This window comes from Sinocyclocheilus grahami, unplaced genomic scaffold (assembly GCF_001515645.1).
Source record: "Sinocyclocheilus grahami isolate Dianchi unplaced genomic scaffold, SAMN03320097.WGS_v1.1 scaffold45.1, whole genome shotgun sequence".
Taxonomy (NCBI): Eukaryota; Metazoa; Chordata; class Actinopteri; order Cypriniformes; family Cyprinidae; genus Sinocyclocheilus; species Sinocyclocheilus grahami.
In genome coordinates, this window is record NW_015505224.1 from 936765 (window position 1) to 957773 (window position 21009).

The 21009-nt window shown below is 38.4% G+C and overlaps 1 protein-coding gene across 6 annotated transcripts in view; it reads left to right on the forward strand.

The window, feature by feature from the left end:
• LOC107582501 (calcium-activated potassium channel subunit alpha-1) overlaps nt 1-21009 on the forward strand; it is a 256363-nt gene that overhangs the window by 189145 nt on the left and 46209 nt on the right. For 5 of the 6 annotated variants that reach the window (XM_016268375.1, XM_016268378.1, XM_016268376.1 and 2 more), the window contains exons 6-17: nt 986-1061; nt 1972-2047; nt 2435-2605; nt 4491-4582; nt 9708-9818; nt 10090-10195; nt 10357-10439; nt 11753-11822; nt 12541-12696; nt 16326-16435; nt 16863-16931; nt 19393-19404. In XM_016268375.1, coding sequence (XP_016123861.1) covers nt 986-1061; nt 1972-2047; nt 2435-2605; nt 4491-4582; nt 9708-9818; nt 10090-10195; nt 10357-10439; nt 11753-11822; nt 12541-12696; nt 16326-16435; nt 16863-16931; nt 19393-19404 — 1132 coding nt within the window. Of the gene's footprint in view, nt 1-985; nt 1062-1971; nt 2048-2434; nt 2606-4490; nt 4583-9707; nt 9819-10089; nt 10196-10356; nt 10440-11752; nt 11823-12540; nt 12697-16325; nt 16436-16862; nt 16932-19392; nt 19405-21009 lie in introns of those variants that run through there. The other variant, XM_016268380.1, reaches the window with a different exon arrangement.

Consider the following 21009-nt stretch of genomic DNA (forward strand, 5'->3'; position numbering starts at 1 on the left):
TGAGTCGTGACTGTCACGTTAGCCTGATGGGACCAAACTCCCTTTGTGATTTTAAACCGCAAGACAGTACCCAGATTTGAAGACTACAGTAAGATTTAACTTCTACTGTTAATAAGATTTTGGTAGGCTACTATTAGATGGATAGCCTAAATGTCCTGATTCAGATGGGCTACCTGTTTTTGTTTTTTTTTAATGGTAGATCAAACAGTGTATATTTTTTAAATGTGATTGTTGGTACATTTGACCAGTTTTTACCATACTTTCAAAACAAAAATTAAAATAGGAAAAATATGCAATATGAAAATAATTGAAAACAAAATGTGTTTTACTGAGAAAAAACAAGATTTGGTTTTTAAAAAGCCTTTTTTCCAAAAGGTACATCTGGAAAAAGGGGGGTCGTCTTGTAATCAGGGCGGTCTTATATTCGGGCCAATACGGTATATTTGTCGTCTTTTTTTATTTAAAAAAAAAAACACTAGCTTTCTATTTTTTCTATTCTATCTACTTGTTTTTCTTTGTGTGTGTGTGTGTGTGTGTGTGTGTGTGTGTGTGTGTGTGTGTGTGTGTATATGTGTGTGTATAATATATATACACACCTTGCTACGTGTACTGCGTTAGGCTAACCGGGACTTGTCACTTGCACTTATATATTGTTGCTCTTTTGTTAGTTTTGACTGCTTTTATTGTCCTCATTTGTAAGTTGCTTTGGATAAAAGCGTCTGCTAAATTACTAAATGTAAAGTAAATATATATCAATGGTATTTATATATAGAAATGGTGGGGGGCCGCCTGGACCAAAAAATGCCTGGGCCGATTTTTTGTCCCAGTCCAGCCCTGGTTATTACCAATTATGGGTTCTTTAAAAAACTGAATGTAGAATCCAATGTGCAGGAATCTGGTGTTCCATTTTGAACTCACAGATTGCTTTGAATAACAGTCGATCCTTTTTATTGATCCTCGTCTGCTTTTCTCTTTTCTCTTGCAGGTCTGAGGTTTCTAAGAGCCTTGAGATTGATACAGTTCTCAGAAATTTTACAGTTTTTGAATATCTTAAAAACAAGGTAAGGCCGACAACATATCACGCACCTCTCTCAGTTTCAAAAGCTCCACTCCGCTGGTATCAACACACACAAGTCTCTACAGCTCCTTAGGAGTCTCCGGTGTCCCTTCCATCGCTTTCCACACACCTCTGCGGCTTTGACCCAGAAGCCTGCAGGGCTCGTAGCTGAGCAGAATGTTTAACGTGTGCATTTAGCATGCTGTAGGTAAGAGAACAGGGCCACCCTCCAGCCTGATGAATGCAGGAGTGTGAAGCAGAAAGGCCTCTGATTGATTCCTCCTCCGACAGGCTGTCACACACATGACAGATGAGCACCTCCTGACACCTCAGTGGTATTTCGTAAATATGTCAATGAATCAGAAAGGAATTGGAGAAAAAGCAGTCAGCACCCAACTCGGTGGTTGTAAAACTGCTGGACGTTTCATTTATTTTAGCTGCCATCTCATTTTTCAGTTGAGGGAAATTGCTTAGATATATCACACCGAACTGACACAGCTGTCAACAGGACGTTGCATTTGCACCACGGTATTTGATCTCATTGGCTGCTATAGAAGGGGCGTTCACATTGATAGTGATTTGCAGTGATCAGAGATAATTTGTATTTTTGTGAGAGTGCTGATTTGAGGCGACATGAGTTTAGTGCAAAATTCACACCACCGTGGAACAGATACCGAAATTCAGTGTAAATGCTCCTTTAGACTTGACTTAGCTCCAATATGCGTCGGTCATCCTCGGGATCCCACTGTCTTCTGATTTATTTGCTGATAACCTGTGTGTTCACTCCCAGCGAGCAGCGTCAAGGCAAGGCATCGCTCGTGTGTGTGTTGGGCTCAGTAGATGACTGACTGATCTGTACGTCAGTGTGATGCGTTTCACTTTGAGAGGTGTGATGTAACTCTCGTCTCTCACAGTAATTCCATCAAGCTGGTGAACCTGTGTTCCATCTTCATAAGCACATGGCTCACTGCTGCAGGATTCATTCATCTGGTGAGTGAAAAAACACACACACGCTCCCCTCTCTCCCCATGCCCTGGAGAAATGACAGAGAAAGGAGAGCACATGCAGATTCGTGGGAGGAAAAAGCTCCTAAGCGAGCGTCACGTCTGTCCCTTTGTGGCGTATGTGGTTTGTGTTGTCGTTTATCTGAAGGTTCAGTGTTTTGTGGTTCTTTTTTCGTGTTTTTGTTTCGTTTTGTTTTCATCAGAGGGCATCTGTGCCACTGGATGGCAGCAGAGACTCTGATCGCCACTAAATCCTCAGTTTGGTTACTCTCACAATTCATCCTTGTGATTTTCTGAATGGACAGTAGATGGCTGTAGAGGATCGTGTTTTGATCTGTCAGTAATTCACTCTTCACTCTCCTTCCCCTGGCAGGTGGAAAACTCAGGGGATCCATGGGAAAATTTCCAAAACTCTCAACCGCTCTCATATTGGGAATGTGTGTACTTATTAATGGTCACTATGTCCACGGTGGGATATGGAGACGTCTATGCAAGAACCACTCTTGGACGCCTTTTCATGGTCTTCTTCATTCTCGGTGGTCTGGTAAAATCACTTTTCCTCTTGTTGGCACTCCTGCACCCCTCCCCTTCCCCAATGCAAACAACTACCATCTAAAAAATCATGCAGAACTCCTGTGATTTGACACTTTCATAACTGTTGTCTTTCCACAATTATAATAACACTGTTTTTACCATACCACAGTCTTCATGATAGCCCAAATTTTAACACTGTTTTTGTCATATTGTATATGTCCATTGTCTTTGTAATGTTTACTCCCCTGCAGTTAAGATCCATTACCTTGTTTGACCATTACAGCCCAAGTTAAGATGAAATGTACATGCATTTTGTAAATTTTTGTAGATGCTGTATGCACTACCCCTCATTAAGTTTATTGCATTTAAATGAGCATTTTAAAGAAATGTATTTTTACAATAATGTTGTTGCTATTCTCTTAAAACAGTTTTGCGGTTTCAGGAGATCCCATCCTTCTGTTTCCATCCCCGAATTCCAACAAACACAGTGGCAGTCGGATGGCCCATAGTCCTGCTTGAGCGTCACCATAGCAACAGCAGCCAAAAAAACTCTCTTATAACTGCATGTACAGCAGAGTAACTTCAGATGAAGAGACTGGAAAATATAGAATAGAAACAGATAAAGACTAGATGTTTATGTTCTGCAGGAAGTTTTTGGTAAAATTATTTACAAGTGGAAAATGTCAATTTTGTCATCAATCAGAGAAACCGTTACTTCAAATAGTTGATTGATGGCAAGAAGTAAAATACCAAAATTGATACCAACTATTGAAAGCAATGGGGGTTAGATTAGGTAGAATAGTTCCTTACGATCACATTTTACAGTGAATCATTTTTGAATAATGATGTCATTTTGAAACTTGTTCATAGAAACAGTTAAAAAGAAATGACTCATAAAAAATATTCAGATTCAAGAATCAATATATATTGCCTAGCCTTAGTGTTTAGGTGGTTAACAGACTCAAGATCAAGGTATAGATCATCCACAGGCATTTAGAAGGTCTCATGTGAAGCTTATATAGACATAATGCAGGACAGATGTGCTTCAGTTCTATCACTGGACACAGAAAGTTCCAGCTGTCCAGAAGTTTCCATAGCAATCTGCTATTTCTTTTTGTTTTTGAGGAGGGCTGGAAATAATCACTGCTCTGCTTTATATCAGGTGTTCAATTAATGACTTCAGTATGGAAATGTTGTAAACCGTCAGATCTGATCAGGCAGATGTCATAATTCATCAGGGCCCTAGAGAGAGGTGAAGAACCTCTCACAACTCTCTTCGGGAGGTCAGACTGACAACTCGGGGATTAAGATCCCTAGTAACACACATAGCGTGGAGATAAAACAGAACTTTGTCAAGGCTGCAATCTTGCAAAGTGCATCCAGCTCATTTGAAGCACACTAATGAGTCTTAATGTGCTTTGCAGCTGTGGGCGATCAGGCTGGACTATTCAAATCCACTTGCCACTGCATTAGTGTTTGTTGGACAAAACATGGCATGTAGGTTTTTTTTCTTCTTTCTCTTCCTTCTCAGAAGATGTTTTTGTGCTGTCAGAGAAAATACAGATGGGCAGCACGACAAACTTTTTTTAAAAATTGTCTCCAAACCAATGGAGTGTCTCCAAAGGAGGCCTTTTATCCATTATTCCATTTTCCCCTCAATTGGAATTTTTTCAGATCTTTTCAGAAGCACAATGGGCATTTTTTGATTTCTAAAATATTTTTTTATTATTTGAATAAAAAACAGACATATTACCAAGCTAGATCATTTTGTTTTTGGAGCAAACACATGTCAATTTCTGCACCTCAGAGGTTGGGGGGGAAAAAAAGTCCAGACTCGGACGGGTCTCTCCGCTCTCTTTTTTAGCCTCTGCTTCTGTCTCTTATCTTCTCCTTAGGCCATGTTTGCCAGCTACGTCCCTGAAATCATAGAGTTAATAGGAAACCGCAAGAAATATGGTGGTTCCTATAGTGCGGTAAATGGCAGAAAGTAAGTATTCCAGGTGCCTCTGTGGCTTTGGTCACAGCAGAACCCCTCTTTGCATGCACTTTTCTTTTTCTGTTCCATGCATGTAGGCCATGTTTGCTCGCTACGTGCCAGAAATTGCTGCTCTCATCCTTAATCGGAAGAAATTCGGAGGGAGTTATAACTCGACACGAGGCAGAAAGTAAGTCAAAATCCAGAACCAGGTGTGGTTGTGTGACTCACACGCCCCCGTCTCGGATAGAGAGGGGGTTAGTGCAGACAAAAAAGATAGGACGAATGAATGTCACACTGTGACTGGAGACCTTGGCCATCGAAGCCACATGTCCATGCCCTTTGGTCTGTGTCTGTGGCTTCTTTTCCCTAACGCATCTGCTGCATTTTAATTTCATTACAGTGACTGTTGCTTTTCCATCCGTTATGTGCTACTGTAGAATCAGTGTTTGTTTTGCATTTGAAATGAAAAGAGCACAGTGAATGATAGAAGATCACTAGTTTATACTCAGAAAAAAAAAAACGCTGTTCACTTAGTGTCATCATTGTCTTGTGTTTGTTTCAGTTTTTTGTTCTCTGAGTTCTGCTCATCATGCTTGACCCATCTCTCACATGCTCTCTGTGAATGGACGTATGTTGGCTTTTTAGTTTGCATGCTGCAGTGAGAAAAGCCTCTCTGGCTGTGCGTCACTGCTGGCCCTTCACCTCATCTCTGTGTGACATGACTCTGGCCCTGATCTTCAGTCAGCACACACCCTGAATGCCTGGATACCTCAGCTCTCGCACTGGAGCTGCTCCATTGCAATTGGCTTGCTTTTTTGCCCCGCTTGGTACTTTTACTATGTCCCGTTTTTTCTTTTCCTTTTCAAAGATGACCCCTGAATGTGAATGTGGATATTTTGAAACCCCCCCACTTGTTTCTGGCTCAAACACGGCCCTGTCATCAGCACAGCGATTCTCCCGATCTCTCACGTTTACGTTCCAGAGCCCCCTTTATCTCTCTCGCGCGCTCTTTCCCAACCCATTTCGCAGCGTGAAACAGGCCCACGGTCACGTCCGGCTTTCATCATCTGAATTTGAGGGCAAATACTAAGCCGGGAGAAAGCCATTAAGAGCCCCTTTGTTTGATGCTGTTTCGCTGTCAGTGAAACAAGATTGATGAAATGTTATGTTTGGCCTCAGCCCCACGTTTGGATTGGCAGTCTGGTGTTGAGAGAAGGCCTCTCTCTTTCTCTCACTTTCTTTCTCTCTGGCTATGCTTGCATCTGGTTGCAATTACAGTAGGCTCCAGCTCTCTGGCCGAGCAGAAAGACAGGCAACAGGCTTCGCCTTATTGTTTAAATATACATGGGACTGTGTGCTCATGAACAGACACATCACGACACCTTGAAATAAATGTGTCGGGATATTTATTTCCACTGTCAGCACATTTCCGACAAGCTCAGGCTGGTGCAAAATACATACGTTTAGAGTGTAATTTTGCATAAACTCACAAATGTCCAAGAGCCATTTTTTTAAATCCATGAGTAGGTGTTTATGAATAAACGTTTGAGGCTGCAAAAATGATATGTAAACTCTGATTGTAATAATGTTTGGTGTAGAGATTAGCTTGACTTTAAAACAAAGAATTATGGATAATTTTAAATGCAGTCTAACAGTATTTTCATCATATTTGTAGGAACAACTGTGCAGCAATAAAACCAGATTCTGTCTTTCTTAACTCCTATTTATATATATATATATATATATATATATATATACACAGTGGGGAAATCCAAACTAGTTAAATGGATAGTTCACACAAAAATGAAAATTCTGTCATCATTTACATTTCATTCTGCGACTTCCTTCCTTCTGTGGAACACAAAAGAAAATATGTAGAAAAATGTCTATGTAATTTTGTTTGTCTTGTTTTTTAGTGATTTTTAAAATATCTCTTTTACTGAAAGAACTGAAGAAAGTAAATTATACAGTCAGTATTATTTTAAACTAAATCTAAAGAAAGCTCAAATAAACTAGAAAAAAATGTTGCATGTTAAAAATTTTTAAAAATGCATTGGCAACTAACTGAAATATACGGAGCCCCACATGTGACATGCAGGGGTGGAAAAAAGTTCAAGTGTGCGCATGACATAAGTAGTTCCCTCGTTTTACTAAATTGTGGCCATGTTTTAGTTGAATCAAATTGAGGGAACAAATTATATTGTGTGCGATTTAATTAAAACGAGGGAATCTTTTATACGAGTCAGATCATTGCAGACATGAAAAAACTCTTGAGAACAACTTTGGTGTGTAATTTAAAGTGCATTAGTGTGTAGTTTGGTATATAGTGTTAAAGGCTTAAAAATGCAACCTTCAGTTGAGGGATTTTTCAGTGACTCTTTCTGCAGGTTACATTGCTGTGCCAGTAGGTGGCGACACATGACTTTCTTTGAGTCATTGAATCATTTACTAAATTGATTTGTTCAAACACACTGATTGATTCTAAATATTATCCTAGATTTAAATCATTTTATACGAGTCAGATCATTGCAGACATGAAAAAACTCTTGAGAACAACTTTGGTGTGTAATTTAAAGTGCATTAGTGTGTAGTTTGGTATATAGTTTAAAGGCTTAAAAATGCAACCTTCAGTTGAGGGATTTTTCAGTGACTCTTTCTGCAGGTTACATTGTTGTGCCAGTAGGTGGCGACACATGACTTTCTTTGAGTCATTGAATCATTTACTAAATTGATTTGTTCAAACACACTGATTTATTCAGTAATGAAATATGGGATGGATTTTGAGTGAGTCCCTGAATCACTGACTAACGGCTGTTTCACACTGGATGTACAAGCAGTGCGGAGGCGGCGCAGTAGCGGTGCATATGCAGAGCATGAGCAGCGCGCGCCCATTGTGCTTTCACACTGGCAGTGTTTGTCACGCGCAGCTGAACCGCGGCTTGTGTACTGCAATACAGACGAGTATCGTCATTTTTGTCGTATTTCCCAGCGATTTCCTTCGAACACTGTGGGCATGAAAAATACTATAGTAATTTGTAAATACTATTGTGTTTTTGAACCATACTATATTAAAGTGTATTATACTGTATATATTTACAACACTTTGTTAATGAATGCTATAGCATACTGTTGTATTAACTATAGTGAACTGATAACTGTAATAAATACTGTAGTATACTTTAGTTTTTACTACAGTAAACTATTGTGTATTGTAGTAATATACCCTATAGTTGTAGAAAACTTAGTACAGTATTGGGAAAGTAATTTGTTTATATTGCTATAGTTGTTATATTACCACAGCAACTATAGAATTACCACAACAAATTAATTCAAGTACTTTACTATAGTATGCTTCAAAAACACTATAGTATTTACTATAAATTACTATAGTATTTTTTCATGTGCTTTGATGTATGATATGGCCAGCATACTCTGCTGCGATGCGACCGTGTCTCCCTCCCCTCTGTCACACACACATATGTAAATAACATGCTGTATATAGGTAGTTTACATGATAAAAAAGTAATTTTAAAGTTAACAAATGCCTCTAGTTTTATTAATTTAACAGACCTTTGAAGTTTGGGCAAAAACTCGTGGATGGGATGCGTTTTTGTGCATTTTATTTTTTCATATGGTGATTGTGAAATACGTAACACCTCACTTACATGATTTTATGGTGAAATTTGTTATTTTTCATGTTAATCAGGTCAATCTTGATCAAGAACAATACACTGTAGCTTTAATTCAGCGTAAGCGGCGCAGCAAAAATAGACTCGGCGCCGAAACGATTGCAGCACTGCTGCTTCTGCTCTGCTCCTGCTACGCGCTGCCGCTCTGCCTCTGCGTGCGGTGTGAATAATCTGTTAACATGAGCGCCGAAAAAAATACGCGCTGCTTACGCATGCAGCGTGAAACCGGCGTAACAGATTAATTCATACTCGGATGCATTCATAAATTAAACAAGTGTCTTTTATGAGTGAGTCATTGAATCATTGACTAAACTAAATTAATTTAAAAATGAAACAAGTGAGTTTCTTCATGAATGAGCTTCTGAATTATTCACGCTACTGATTTAAGAAAAAAAAACTGATTTATGCAGAAATTTAAATGAATGAGTGTCTTCAAGTAAATTACCTGAATTATTTGTTAAAAAATACTAATTTAATCAAAAATGGAACACTTGCATGTCACAGAATAACAATAAAACTGATTTGTTAAAAAACATTGATTCATTTAGGAATAAAAAATAGTGACTGTCTTTAAGAGTGAGTCTCTGAATCAATTACCCAACCAACCTAATTAAGAAGACATACTCATTCAGGAATTGAACATCATTATTGTGTATTGCTTGTTTAGCTTTTATTTTTGTTGGCAATGCAAACATATACAACTGACTATATTGAATCTAAAATGTAAGTTGCTCAATGTCAATTAATTAGTTTATTGTGTGATTATTGCTTAGTTCAATTATGGCATCCTTAGCTTTAGCTAATACATCACAGAAGCGCTGTTTGAGTGCTGCTGATATAGCCAGAAGATGTCAAGGCGGCTCACTACTAGGTTTTGGAACGGCTCTAGAGTATGAAACTAGATCTTACTATGGAGGCAGAATAAATGAGCCCCAGAAAACCGTGACCTCTGGAACAATCCAGTTGAGTCTGTTTGTTTGTTCCATCTGATATTGCAAGTTTTTCATTCAGTGCCTGTCCGGAGAAGTCACGGTTAGAGTTCATGGCAGCCACAGATCCAAAAACAATTTAACCACTTTTGACAGGGGTTCCGATACTTGTCAGTTTATTATTGATGTGCATGTCAACATGCGTCCTAGCACAGGGGTGGTTTGGCTACAGAGACACGGCTTATTAAGAACATTTGACGATGCAACATTAAAAAGTAAGATTCAATTTTGTTTGTCCTGAAAAGTTCAAAGCACTTCATTTAATGTTTTAAACCATGTTTATAAATATGAGGTAAAACAACATGTGCTGTTATGACTATAACGGACAGTGAATATTTGAAAGCCGCAGCATTTAATGTTTTCAAGACATTTTTGGTTATTATGACTTTATGCTCCTTTTTAGGAGTTTTGTTTTATTTTATGTTGCACTCTTCAGCTGAATTTTCCCCCTTACAGGCACATTGTGGTCTGTGGTCATATCACGCTCGAAAGTGTTTCCAACTTCCTTAAAGACTTCCTACACAAGGACAGGGATGATGTCAATGTAGAAATTGTTTTTCTTCATAAGTAAGTACAATTCCCTTTGGAATACTTTTTATACTCTTGATGGAGCCTTTCCGCACTGTAAAGAATATAATGACTGCATGTTACTAAGAAAAGCACATAAATCAAATAGAGTTGCCTGTTTTTATATAACAAAGAGATCAGCCAGTAAGTTGGTTTGACATTCTTTTGTTAGCCGCTAGTGGTGCACAAATGACACATTGTTCCTATAAACTTAAAGCATTCTCAAAAAAAGTCTTCTTCATTAGTGACACGCTTTCTTTTCCTCGATTAGTATTTCCCCTAATCTTGAGCTGGAAGCCTTGTTCAAACGTCACTTCACTCAGGTGGAATTCTATCAAGGATCGGTCCTCAACCCGCATGATCTAGCAAGAGTAAAGGTAACCTCAGAAAAACGTAGCATTTCTTCCAGTTTGATCTGACAATTTAATAATCGGGATACAGATACAGAATTGTATAGATAATAATGTTAGCATATTTTTGATGTTTTGATGCTGTTCTGAACACTGAGGCGTCACCTCTTCTTCTTCATCTTGTACAGATCGAGTCAGCGGACGCCTGCTTGATTCTTGCAAACAAATACTGTGCAGACCCCGATGCTGAAGATGCCTCTAATATCATGAGGTCAGTTCGGTGAAGGGTTGCGTTTGCTATCAACACATTTGAGCACATCTTATTTTAATGTTTGTGGGCAGCAGCATCATACACTCACTAGGGGCATTCTCCTGTATAAAAGATGATGTCTTTCACCCTCCTGTGATGTTAAAGGAAGGTGTGAATGGGATACTCGGCGTCTCAGGTCAGATTCACACATGTTATATCTGGACACAGATGAAAGGAGCCAGGAGGAATTTCCTTTGGGACGGAGTCAAGTAATATTGCTCTGAAAACGTGTGTGTGAAGTGAAGGCAAACATATTTCCCTTCCTCCTTTCATGCTGGAGATGTTCTTTAGCCACGAGTAACACACAGAATTGCACGCAGGCTGGACTGTTTGGAAAATGAAATATTAATGTAGGCAGGTCTCGGAGTGCTCTTTTGAACTAATGTGTTATAGAGCAGCTTAATATGGAAATAAATTCTGCACCTCTCTTACGAGACTGGAGAGAAATCCAGACTGGATTTCACTGGGAAATCACACCGTTTCGCCACATATCACAGGCTTCTCTATGGAAATGAAAGATTAATTTATTTTTTATTCATTCAGCAGATGCTTGTTTTTAATCCAAAGTGACTTACGATGGTGAATTGTGGGACGGTCCTCCTGGAGGTTAAAGGTGCACTCAGTAGGTTTTTGTTTATATGAGGGAGCGACCTGCTCCATGCAGAATAAAACAGATTTTTCTACAAGATTAATATGTCTAGAGTCTTCGTCTCATGTGAGTGTACATCATTTTAATGATATTTCTCAAAAGTGCCGCTCGTATACTACCGTTCAAAAGTTTGAGGTCAGTAAGAAAGAAATAATAATTTTGTTTAGCAAGGATGCATTAAATTGATAAAAAAAAGAAATGTAATTGTTTAAAAAAGTATTTCAAATATATTTTATTTGAAGTTTGAAATCATCAAAAAAAATCATGAAAAATGGTATCACCGTTTCCACAAAAAATGTTAAGTAACTTAAAATAGAAAACAGTTCACAATATTACTGGTTTTACTCTATTTTTAATCAAATAAATGCAGCCTCTGTGAACATAAGAGACTTCTTTTAAAAACATTAAAGAATTTTACCAACCCCCAAACTTTTGAAGTGTATCTTTGTGTTTTTTAATAAGCAATACATTACTGAATGCACCTTTAATCTAAATTTATACTTCTAAAGAAACAAACCAAGTTGAAAATGTATATATTCTATCTTTTTTCTTTTCCCCGCCAATGCTGTTTTATGTTGGCTTTAAATGACCTGTAAATTAATACAACTGCTTCTTCTATTTACAGAGTAATATCTATCAAGAACTACCATCCAAAGATCAGAATAATCACTCAAATGTTGCAGTACCACAACAAGGTAGGAAATGATCTTTTCTGTTGCGGTCAATTCAAATCAACAATAAAATGATCAAGACCTAAACAGAAGGAATACAAATAATGTATAAAGAGGCTGTACAATTGATGAAAAAAAAAGAAATCTGACATGTGGCAGATAAACATACCCTCAGATTCAGCTGTCCATGACAACAGGAATTTTATAAGTTCACCGGAATCAAATACAGTATGTCAGAACGCAGAACGCGTACGCAAATACAGAACGCAGCTTTGTATTCACCAGGGAGCGCAGAAACAGGAGATGGATGTTAATGACTTGATGGATGTTTTTTGTTCATGGGACAGTTCACTTGAGAGCAATTGAATGTCAACTGTAGACAACTGTTTTAGAGGACTGTCAGCAAACCCGCTGTGTTAGCAATGAGATATGAAATAGTGACGTGCTACTGTTATGAGATTTGCGTTATCAGTTTGACAGATTTATATAATCTAACTAGGTAGGACAGACTGTGGACTGTTGTAACATGCTTTGTTTTAACAGTGTTTTCTACTGTACGTTTCAAACCTTAATATAATATATAACAAGTTAATGTTTATCTGCTACAAATTAGTTTTGATCTTTCACTTCTCCCTAAACTGTAAGATACTTTTTCTGCTGGTGTATTTCATTACTACACTTGTTAGACTTCTCAGCAGGGGACATTGTTAACTTCCCCTTGTCTTGTCCCATGTGTCCTCAGGCCCATCTGCTAAACATTCCCAGCTGGAACTGGAAGGAGGGTGATGATGCGATCTGCCTGGCCGAGCTGAAAGCAGGCTTCATAGCCCAGAGCTGCCTGGCACAGGGCCTGTCCACCATGCTCGCCAACCTCTTCTCCATGAGGTCATATATCAAGGTACCGTCAGCCCGTCTTGGGCCTTAAAACCCATAGAGTAGAATCAGCCTCCATCCCCACTTCAGCTCAATCACCAGAGCCATTATGGTATGGAGTAAATCATCTTCTGAGCCTGGCGGTCTCATTTGGGACCTACTCGGGACGGCAACACAGCATTACCGCTGCCATTATGAGGTAATTTATATGGGTCAATGGCATGGTGGAAGTGAGGATGTAAATTAGTGGTTTTTCCTCTCGCTGAATTTACTGTCCTCCTGCGTGCCGATAGAGCGGGGAAATGCGAACCATGTGCCTGTTTCATAGTCAATGAACGGCACCCAAAAGCCATCTTTATTTATCGTCCAACTGAACCAGACTGCTCAGAGCCGTACGGATCGCTCTTTTTAAGAAAACACTAAATAAAATGGTCTGAGGCCTGAATGACTGCAGTGAGGTGGTGGGTTATTATCAGGTGGTTCAGATTTGGATGGAGCCCTTTGGAAAAACGGAGAGATCAAGAGAGAGCGCGAGTGTGCGATCAGACTGAAGAATTTCGCAGAGATTGTAAAACTTATTCTGAAATCCGCAAGGGGCTATATTTTACTCTCTTTGATTTTTTTTTTTCAAAACTGCACAGGCTTTCGACATGGAGAGCAGCATTCTCTTGTCATAAAGAGATGAGGAATGACTTTATAATGACTGTTTAAATGTGGCATGTGCGGAAACATCTGCAGGGCACATCACTCTTCTCATAAAAACACAGAGGAGAGACAGCCCAGATCACCCATGCCAGAGTACAGCATAAAACACAACACACATCTAACCTCTCAGACCAATGTCCATGCTTACAAAAGATACCATGGTAACACCAAAAACACTTTCTATGACTCAAACAGGGCATCTGTTAGGGTGAAGGGGAAAGTGTATCAGTATTGTTTAAAATGCCAGGCATCTCTTAATGAGTCTGATGGCAACAAACTGTGATACAGAGAAAAATGCTGAAAAGTTAAAGGGATAGTTCAACCAAAAATGACAATTCTGTCATCAATTACTCACCCTCACGTTGTTCCAAACCCGTGAGACCTTTGTTCATCTTCAGAACACAAATTAATTTATGGTCAGATGAACCAGGTTGAACCACTCTTGTCACAGACTATTTTAACTACTGTATGTCCTTACTACCTTTCTTGGCCTTGAACGTGGTAGTTGCTGTCTATGCAGGGTCAGAAAGCTCTCAAATTTCATCAAAAATATCTTAATTTGTGTTCCAAAGATGAACGAAGGTCTTACGGGTTTGCAACGACATGAGGATGAGTAATTAATGACAGAATTTTCATTTATGGGTGAACTAACCCTTTAACATTGTCCATTAGCTGTGCAATAGAAGCATTATTTTTATTTTTAATTTTTTTATTTAGGTTTGCTGTAAAAAAAGACTCTGTCCCAATACTACATTAGCTGCCTTACTGTCTACTAGGGATGTAACTTTACACAAAAAATGATGGGTCAGTGTGTACCTTGGTTTTTGAAGTCTTATTTTTTCGGTACAGCAGGGGGGAAAACGAAACATAAAATTGCTTCTTTTTTATTAAACAGTTGTTTCTGAACAAATTGTTGCTCTCTTTAAATTCAATCGTAATTACAATTTTCTTAAGGATTAAAAAAAAATCTATCTCAGCTAATGTTGTAAATAGTGGTCGACTGATATATTGTGGTATATATAAATAGTGGTCGCCAAGGCTGAGATAATCGGCTGATATTTGGCATTTTCCTTTTTTGACACTTTTCAATATATATATATATATATATATATATATATATGTTTACATGGTAGATTCTTAATCAGAGTATTGTCTTAATCGTGTTAAAATCGGAATATTGTTGTCCATGTAAACATACTCAATGTGTGAGAGTGTAAGGGCGGTCTGTCTGCTGAAGAAGCGGGGTTAGAGAGGGCTAATTTGACTGATTTGAGTGGGCATTCAGGAAGCAGAGCAGAAGGGTGTTACCGAGAGGTGTTAATGAGACCCACACCCCAAGGACACACACATTCACACAGCCACAAACACATTTCCATTATGTCTGTTGTTCTAACTATAAATCTCTGATGTGTTGTGCCGTTCACTACAAATAAAACCACAAGAACGTTCAGCATGAATCTTTTATCTGGTCTCTTCAGGTTTAACAAAAAAGCAGAACACGCCCGTAACACTTACATCAGCTCTGTCAGGCAGGGCGCAAACGTGCGGGGTAATTTAGGGAGCCTACGGTAAATGGCTGTCATCTATTTAGGACTAAATGACAAAACTCTACCCATTAGTGCCGCCCTAAAGGATGCCTGCCCAGAATGCAAGTGCTCTTAGCCTGGCAGTGAGAAAGAGAGTCAGGCCTGGCTTTGAAAGCGTCTCTCTTGACTTTCTGTCAGACAGACGTTGGCTGGGCGAGATGGCTGACTAATGGCAGAGTGTTTGCCTAATAACCCCACTGCTTATCACAGCCCCACCCACTCCACATTCTGAGATGCATGTAATGAGAGGATGATGAAGAGACCAGCTGTGAGCTCAGACACGGGAATATGCCTGGCCTTTATTCTCCAAGTCTGACAAAGGGTGAAATGTTACAGGTGTGAAAGAATGATAGAGCAACTTCAAAGTGTAAGGCATTTTTAAACTGTGTTTTGAATGAATGGCACTCATGATATGAGATGCACAATGCATCATTTTAGTTATCCACCTTAGCCGGTAGATTCCATACTTAATTTGATGCACAGGAAAACAAGCTGTTTTCTACAGCTTTTTTTTTTTCCACTTGAAGACTTTTTGAAAAACATGTTTGTTAAAGGATAGTTCACCCAAAAACAGTCTTCAGTTATTTACCCTCATGTCATTCCAAACCCATAAGACTGAGATATTTTTAATGAAACACAAAAGATTGCAGTACCTCCATTGAAAATCCATTACACCACAACTTTAAAAAGTTCATAAAGTGATTGTAAAAATTAATCAAGCAATTTAATCCAAGTCTTCTGAGGAGACCTAATTATTTTATATGAAAAACAGATTTATTTTGGCTTTTATTCAACATGCATACATAAACTACATCAAATATGGTAAACAAGCCTCATTGGTTTTTGTGTGTCTACTTTACAATTACCATATTTGATGAGCTCTATATATGAGCTTTGACCAGAGTTTTTATGTGACTAAAAGCCCACATTTAATCTGTCCAATCTCAAAATCTTCTGGAAAAAACTCACAATTCTTTATATAATATAAAGCAATTGTGCCTTTCAGAAGACTTGGATTAAAAGGGCTTGATTCATATTGATTTCTCTTATGATATATTTATGGTTTGGTAGAATGGATTTTTAATAGAGGCACATAAATCACTCAGGTTTCATTAAAAAATATCTCCATTTGTTGATGGGCAAAGATGAGCAAACATTTTATGGGTTTAGACATGAAGTTGAGTAAATGATAAAACATTTTTAAAATAATTTTTGGGTGAACTACTAAGTCCGATATAATTTTCTTGAGGCATTTCGAAAAAATGTTTAGACATGTTCTAATTGCTGTCTATCCATTTCCATCAAATTAAATGGTGTCCTCCCTTACTGTGTGTATCTGAATCCAACTGTTTTTGCTGTGCAGATTGAGGAGGACACATGGCAGAAGTATTATCTGGAGGGAGTGGCCAATGAAATGTACACCGAGTACCTGTCCAGTGCCTTTGTGGGGCTTTCATTTCCTACAGTTTGTGAGTAAGTATGCTTCTGCTCTAAAGCATGGGAGCTTTACAGCATGCCGTTACTCTGTATACAAACACGCTGTAGTAAGTATCATAAAGGCTCTAATAAATTATTTTTTAATATGCTGCCAAATTTACTGCAAACCTAAATTATCACATGTCCTGACCAGATGTGATGTAATACCTTTTCAGCGTCAAACAATTTGTTTGTCTACACTGAATGTGAAACTGTTGCTTGACACAGTCACAGCCAGTTGGAACAAATTTTTATATTTAATGTGAGGCAAGATTTTGAACCAATGACATTTCACTGTAATAGACTCTTCTGATTGCAGTAGATCAACATGAAATAGTTTTTAAAGGCCGATTCAATTGGTCTTACGAATTTAAATTGCTGAATGATGACTTCTGGACACTAAATGTCTGTTCCCTGTTCTCAGGCTGTGCTATGTGAAGCTCAAGTTGTTGTTGATCGCTGTTGAGTACAAGACAGAGCAGAGGGAAAGCAGGTTTGTTCCCCTTCGGTCTTCAACTCCACCATTCACAATACACTGACCAAAGAGGGGCAAAGCAGTTGCCGATCACTGTCTATAAGAGTCACCGTGAAGCCAAAGAGCCATGACATCTGCTCAGACTCACTGTGCTGTATTGATGAGGGTTTACTCTCCGAGTAAAGAGCCTTCTATCAATAGCACTTCTGTGGCATTCTGTTAAGTGACCCTTTGGTACTAATAACATGAAGTACTCTGTCTCAGTAACTTCGACTTTGCCAAATCCCACCACCCCTTCCCACATCCACAACCTGTGTTCCAATGTTTCTGTACACTGTAACTCTTACTAATATATTTTTGTATTCTCATTTTTACGGAACAATATTGTTTCTTAAATCTCAAGAATCGATTAGTCTAGCCTGTTTTCAGTTAATGGACCGAACATTGAAGGGCACTTTCCATCCAATATATCGCAATAAGCATTGTGCTTTGGTACTTTTAATATGAAACAAAGTCTCATATTTCAAATTCTGTCCATTGTATTTCAGTATTCAAACAACAAATGCCGTTTTGGCACTGTTTAATGTGGAGTGACAGATCGCTGTAGCACCTCAGTTTAACAGACGCGGCAGCGCGAGGCGTGCGTGAACTAATCATCTCCTCCACATTAATACCAGTTTCAGCACAAAGTAATCATGAATAAACATCCGAAGGCAAGTTAAAAGAAAGAGTATAACTTCACAAGCCGTATCCGGCCTCATGTAAACGCTCAATCAGTGTTTCAGCCGTGCAAAGACGCCAATATAACGTCTTGTAAACAATGTCACGTAACGTCACATTCACCTCAGAAAAACATATTCGGTGACCATAAACTCATTAGTCGGATAGAAAAATAAACTATAGAGAGGGCATTTTGCTAAATATATGCACCATATAACATATTCATTATACATTTTTACTGTTCTTCAATGTTTAATTTGTTTGAATAAATCCATCGAGTTTTTATGACAGCCACCATTATGTTTATATTTTAAAAAAACGAATTGAAGTAGAAATATTATTATGTAATTGTAACTTTTATTATTTTAAAAACTTCATTAAGTGTAATTTTTTTTACAAATCAGGCTAGTACTATTTCTCATTATTTGTGTCACACAGAGCATTCCATGCAATAAAGTATGAGATGTGTGTCAAACCATTTTTTTTTTTTTGGCGAAGGGATTTGTTGTTTACATTTGCAACATTGCAAGGAGAATTTTCTATGGAATCTCAATGATTATTGGACATATTTTAATATTTCAACGTGGCTCGTCCAGTCAATTGAATCTTAACTATCCATTTTATAATAATAGTTTTGAATCTTTTGTTTTTAACTCAGGTGACATAATACACACACTTTTTTTTTCACTCAGTTACATTGACTAAGTATGAATAATCTGATCTTTAAGGTTAAAAAGAAAACAAATGATTAAATTAGATGAATTGTATTTCTTTTGTGAACTATTTAATTCTCTGGATTATCCCCAAATAGCTTGTAACATATGGTTATTTAAAATATAAACAGTTTTCTCGTTTATGATATATACCATTACCATGTTAAAAATGAGTCATGCTGTGATCAGATTTTGCCCATACCGCACACCACTACCAGGTTTTGCCATATTGTGTCTCAGAGAGATGTATATTCAGAACAGTTACGAAGTAGTTTTCTCCTTTTTTTTCCCACTCTTTTTCAATCGCCTGCTAAAAATGTAACACAGAACCTTGTTTTTCCCCAATATCACATAAAAGTGCCACTCATGTCCAGTATTCTTCATGCCAACACACGCAACGACTAAAACAAAAAGATTTTGCCCATACCGCACACCACTACCAGGTTTTGCCATATTGTGTCTCAGAGAGATGTATATTCAGAACAGTTATGAAGTAGTTTTCTCCTTTTTTTTTCCCACTCTTTTTGAATCGCCTGCTAAAAATGTAACACAGAACCTTGTTTTTCCCCAATATCACATAAAAGTGCCACTCATGTCCAGTATTCTTCATGCCAACACACGCAACGACTAAAACAAAAGTTATTTTCTACTGTCACTCGGTATGATACAGTTCATATAATTTGATTACTTTGTAATGGATGACTGTTAAACTTTGGTTAATAACTTTGCCATACCCCACATAATGGCAAAACGTTTAGAGGGCACAACATTATCCTTTAGTGTAACTCTCAATTTGGTGTCCTGGGCTGGTCTAAACTTGGAAGCACACTTTGGGATTTAGACCATAATTTTTCCTTTGTAGGACAGACGAGTTAACCAATGCAAAGTGTATTTTTTCATGGTGAAAGTGACTGTTTTGCCCTCTACTTTTTTTTTTCTTTTTCTCTTCATTTCCTGATCTTACTGTGCGGATACAGATGACTGACACCTCGCCTCCTTTTTTCCCAGTCTATGTTTGATTTATAATGTTTTCTTGTTGTTTGCAGAAGCAGAAAGCGGTATGCCCTCTTCATAATCTCACCCCTCTACACTTTAGATCAACTGTGGGAGAAAAGCTTAAGGATATTGTACCACCTCCCTCTCAAAAATGGCCAAAATCTCTCGCTATCTCTCTTATTGTGATTCTCTTTGTGCTTAATGCACTAACTTCTTTGCAGGCAGAGAGAGTAGTTGCTATTGTTCGATTCACTCGTTTCTTCGTCTGTGCTGTTCACATACCAACACAGCGTTTATCCACTCCATGTTTGTTCATCTCTGGTTTTTGTTCTCAACTTCCTCTCCTTTCCTTTTTTCCCATTTGATTAATTTTCAGTGTTCATCAGCTGCAAATCATTACTGCCAGTGTCTTTTCAGCGTTGTGCTCTCCATGCAAACAGTACTTCATGTTTTTTTTTTTTTTTCCCATAATGCACCTAATAGGAAAACAGCTGTACCCTAACAGTGCATTATATATCAGAAAATACTAGTGTTTGTCCATTAATAACTGATGTGTCTCAATATGGCAAGTTTTATTTTACACAGTATTAAATGCTAAACACTGATTGGTTCGTAAAGGCCACACTATTCATGGCGACCATCTTTGCCTTTTCTGTCATTACCACTCTTAACACTGTATTGCGTTTGTGTGTCAGAAAGAGTGTGATTTGTGTTTGTGTGTGTGTGTGTGTGTGATGTTGATTCTGTCGAGTGCGAGTGTGTGTGACTGAACGGTCGATCTGTTTGTCAGTGTTTGTCTGGAACAGACGTTCATCATGTCCCCAAATGCCTGTGCGTCTCTGAGTAGATGTCTATGAAGTGAGGTCACTTCCTGTCAGTTTGGTGTTCTATACAACAATCCAACTGCACAGAAGTTACTGCAACAGTTTGCATCTACGTGCCGCTGTGCGGTGGCTGCACCTGCTCTCTTTTAGATGTTCCCTTGGTTGTGATGCTTTTGGTAACCGCATGCCCGTATGCTCTGTCACGTGATGTGTGATGCTTGCTTTGTTCCCCATAATATGAGGTTTGGTCTGAACGGAAGCCTATGTTTCCATGCAATCGGTCTGTGATCGGCCCATTGCATTAGGCTTCTGTATGGTTTAGTGTCAAACGGTGTGAAAATCTCAAATTTGGGGAGCAATGTGTGTGAATATGTCAGTGAATGAGTCTGTTTGTATTCATCTTCTGAACTGCATGTCAAATGTGCTGCTTCTCGCTAAGGGGGCTGTTTAATCAGATGTAAAGCTCAGTGATAAATAATCCAGCACAATGATTTCAAGCAAGACAGAGTGCTTTTGACCTTTTCATTAACTGACCAGCCAACTTCCGCTTTATGATGGATTAAATCCCCCTCTTTTGGCTTCATTTCTCATGAGGTGGTTATTTGACGAGCCCAGAGGAAAGGATTTTGATAGACTGCATGTATCAAATGGTATTTAAGTGTATGGATTTTTGAGAGCCAATGATGCTGGCCACCATCTCAAGTCTGTGGAATAATAGGATATCTTTCATGTACCTTTCCCTTTCGTCTGGGCTCTCTGGCTTTAACGCTCTAGTCAAGCTGGGCATTTGTCAAGTGTTGCAGCCACCACTCAATTCATTGATGATTCCTAACAACTAGCAAC